Source organism: Trachemys scripta, chromosome 2, assembly GCF_013100865.1.
Source record: "Trachemys scripta elegans isolate TJP31775 chromosome 2, CAS_Tse_1.0, whole genome shotgun sequence".
NCBI classification, from domain to species: Eukaryota; Metazoa; Chordata; order Testudines; family Emydidae; genus Trachemys; species Trachemys scripta.
In genome coordinates, this window is record NC_048299.1 from 81546628 (window position 1) to 81550680 (window position 4053).

Consider the following 4053-nt stretch of genomic DNA (forward strand, 5'->3'; position numbering starts at 1 on the left):
GTATCAAATACAGTATGTAAAGCACAGGTGTTTCTATACTCTTGGTAGCTTAGTCTAATCAGTTTGGTGGCAAAACTGAACATTCGCTGAAGCTTCTGAGTGGTCTTCAAAGTCCAGGTATTCTAGTGGGTATACCTGCTAAGGTGATTTTCATTTAATTCACTTACCTGCACTTTTAAAATAGGAGTACTTGTGGCAGCTTAGAGACTAACAAATTTATTAGAGCATAAGCTTTCGTGGACTCTAGTCCACGAAAGCTTATGCTCTAATAAATTTGTTAGTCTCTAAGCTGCCACAAGTACTCCTATTTTAAAAGTGCAGGTAAGTGAATTAAATGAAAATCACCTTAGCAGGTATACCCACTAGAATACCTGGACTTTGAAGACCACTCAGAAGCTTCAGCGAATGTTCAGTTTTGCCACCAAACTGATTAGACTAAGCTACCAAGAGTATAGAAACACCTGTGCTTTACATACTGTATTTGATACCAATTCTTTTGTGGATTAAATTCAAGGTACTCGTTACTTGACAAAACCTTAAACTGAATAAAATCCAGTTATCTCAGTAGCCAGCTATCACCTATGAACCAGTATGTCATCTGTTTTTATGAAAATGCTTTATCTGTTCCAAAGATGATGTGCACAGAAGGGCAGCATTCTAAACAGCAGGCCCTCGCCTCTGAAATTAGGTCCTATTGGATACATGTCCAAGTCCACTCCTGGTTACCTTTACTGCCCAATACGAGATCTGCCTCTTTGTCTAAGCTTTCCCAACCAGGTGCTGGAACTTCTTGGCACTGAGCCTACGGCTAGGTTTTCTTTGCCCTTTAAGGTTAGCTAGCTTGGTGTCACTAGTAAAGGAAGGAAGGTGGAATATAATCTATTTATTCTAAATTTAAATTTGAAGTGCACCCGGATGCCAATGGTGATGGGCCCCTTAAACACTTCCAGTGGAAAAGAACACCTGGAAACCCATCATGGGAAAATATACCTAATAAGAACAGACTGTACAATTGGGTATGAATTGGAAAAGTGACATGGTAGAAAAAACAAATAAAAGCCATCACTATTTTAGGTTGCTCAGAGACTCAAAGTCACCATTATTAAGCAAAAGATGAGCTGCCTAATAAAAGTACAACTAGATACTATGCTTGAAAGAATGCTGACTATTAGAGCTCATAGAAGAGCAATAAAAGTTATTAGATAGTTAACGAAAAACTAAATAAAAACAGCTTAACTAATTAACACCAATTTTGGGAAATTGGACAGATAACCACCCTGAAGGATGCAAAAAAACAAGAAAGGTAGATTTAGGAAAGAACACAGATCTAAAACTAGCAGCGCTTATGTTAAGAATATCTGCACTTTGGAAAGACTTCCTAATAAGGAATGTACCCAGGTTGCAGAAGTCCCATCCCCGGAGACGTTTAAAGCTAAGCTGCACAAGAGGCTCACAGCAACCCTGTACTAGTCTCTGCAAACATGGGCTACTGTAGAAGGTGCCATCTGCCCGTCCGCGTCCCCACCCCAGTACGCGTGATTGGGGTATGGCGGTATCGTCGCTGTACGAAGACGTAACGCCCAAGGCGGGCTCTGGGCACATGCTGGAGGAGAAAGGGTCTGGGGTCTGGCTGCTCCCCCCGCCCCCGCAGCGGGGCAGAGGGTACACGCTGCGCTGGTACCTAACATGTGGCCAGGCACCGGGAGCGCCGCAGCGGCTGCGGGGGCAGCACTGACGGCGTAGCAGGGCCTGCTGGCCGCGGCGGTCCGGGGAGCGCAGCGGGGCGGGTACCTCATGCTGTAGGCGCTGGCTCCCAGCTCCTGCCCGATGCCGGAGAGGCTGGCATCGAAATCGTGCGCCAGCCCGGACTCGATCACTTCATCCATCTTCAGCACCCACGCCATCTTCCGCCGCTCGGCGCGGCCGGAGGGGAGGAGCAGCTCAGCCCCGCCGCCGCCGCTACTCCTGTGGGAGGCGGTGACTCGGCGGGGGCGGGTAGGGCCCGGGGGAGGCGCCGAGAGCCCGGGAGAGGAAGGGGAGAGTCCGCGTTCAGCCCCGGGGGGGCCCTTTCCCCGCGGCAGCAGCACCAGGGCGCGGGGCCGCTCTCAGCATCCTGCGCTCGCCCAGCCGCCGCGTGGGGCCCGGGACCCGGCGGCCTCGGCCCGGACACAGCAAGGGGCCGCCGCCGGCCGAGCTCCGACCCAGCCCAGCGGCGGGTGCCGCATCGTTCACGGGAGAAGCGGCAGCAGCACCACCCCCTGCCCGGGGACCCGCCGCCGGCTACAGCTCGGGCGGGGACCTGCCGCCGGCGACAACAGCCCGGGCCGCCAGCGCCGCTTCCTTCCCGGTACCGCTACGGCTGTCCCCGTCTCCCCGGCCAGGCTCTGAGCACCCCGCTGAGAGACGCGGCGCCGCTGCTTGTCAGGCGTTCCGGGGACTGGGCTCTGCTGGGGTCTCCGCTCCAGCGCGGCTACAGAACCTGTACTAACATGGCGGTCGGCTATTTCCCCTTCCCCGTTCAGGTCCCCTACCGGGGCGGGACTTAGCCATAGCGAGAGGGAAGGTTGGCTGGAGCTTGTTGGCGGGCAGCAGGACTGTCCAATCAGAACCTCGAAGGGAGGCAAAGTAGACGGTAGCCAATCAAAAGGCAGTGCCCCAGGCCCCGCGACGTCGATTGCGAGCGACTCCGGGAGAAGTGACTATAAAGCCCAGCATGCATTGCGGGGCCTGCTTGCGATAAGCCTTCGGTGCATACTGGGAACTGTTGTCGCCCTGGTAGCCAGTATTACAGGCCGCCCTCATTGGCGGCGCTGATTTGGAACGTATCTGCACGGACAGCGCTTGCGTTAACCCTGCCCTTGCTACTGGTTGGAGCCTAAGACTGGCAGCTGTAGGAACCAATCCAAGCTGGAAAGGGAGGCGGGGGCTCTGTCTCTCTCCGGGAAAAGGAAATGGGCGGCAGTAGAGTAACAGGCAAAGCAATGAGCAGGGCAGCCTGGTCACGTCACTGCCTAGGGCGGGGCCTGGCTCCAAGAGCGCCTGTGGGCTGCAGCAGGGGGGAGAGCATCTAGTGCAGTGCAGCGGCGAGGCAGCGTGCTGGGTCCCCCCACCCAGCAGGGAAGCGCTGTGCCTCGGGGAGGGACGTGCTGCTCCCTTAGCTCCCCGAGGATGGCCCCATAGCAAGTGGGAGAAATCGGGATGATGTAACAGGCAGCGATGTAAAACAAAACCCCAGAACGGTCTCTGTAAAACCAAGACATCTAGGCCCCTCCCTCCGTAAACTAGTTACCTATTCTTGAATTAAAAGTGTAACCAGTCATTTTTAAAAAAGGAAGAAAATTAACAAACACTGGGAAACAAATGCGTACTTAGAGCTAGATCACCCCCCTGACCGACTACAGCCAAGGTCTTACTATTTAAAAAAATAGTGTATCCAGACTAGTTTAGTAAGAAACTAGTTCTAAAGCCCATAAATATATAAGCTGTAAAAAGAAGCTGAACTGAGAGCAGGACTTTGGAGAGCTTTAGAATATTGGGCTGGGTTTAAGGAATGACTTCTGAAAAAGGTAAGGATAGAGAAATGTGGCAAAAGAGGTAGGAATGATATTAAAGTATCACAGTATGCTAAAGGCATGGTGCCATACACAGATACCAGATTCGGAATCCTTGAAGAGAATAGAAATAAGAAAGTAAAAGTAAATTTTTAATCAAGGGACGGAGGTGGTGATATTCACCTTCCAGCTATCTCTGTAAATGTATGTGTTCTTAGTCTAGAAAGAAAAAAATATATAATGGAACTTGCACACATTACTCCAAAACACAAGCCACTGCTGCTAATTCAGTATATTGGGCCTAATGTGGGGTGCATGAATATGCTTTCTCCTAAGGCTCTCCTTTTCTCTCAGGTGGAACTGCATAGATTCCAAACCCAATATAAGGTTTCCCTTGATTGTAATAACTAAAGCAGTCTACAAAGAAAGGGGAGCTTTTGAAGAAATCTTTCTACTGAACCAATGGTAGAAAAAGCTTCCTTTTCGCCTTCCCCCTTAAACT

General features: G+C 51.1%; 1 protein-coding gene across 3 annotated transcripts in view; it reads right to left on the minus strand.

Annotated features, from left to right (window-relative positions):
• UBP1 (upstream binding protein 1) overlaps window positions 1-2527 on the minus strand; it is a 52926-nt gene extending 50399 nt beyond the window's left edge. For 2 of the 3 annotated variants that reach the window (XM_034761028.1, XM_034761027.1), the window contains exon 1: window positions 1792-2526. In XM_034761028.1, coding sequence (XP_034616919.1) covers window positions 1792-1904 — 113 coding nt within the window. In that variant the 5' untranslated portion in view covers window positions 1905-2526. Of the gene's footprint in view, window positions 1-1791 lie in introns of all 3 variants that reach the window. The other variant, XR_004644504.1, reaches the window with a different exon arrangement.
• Window positions 2528-4053: the final 1526 nt, after the last annotated feature.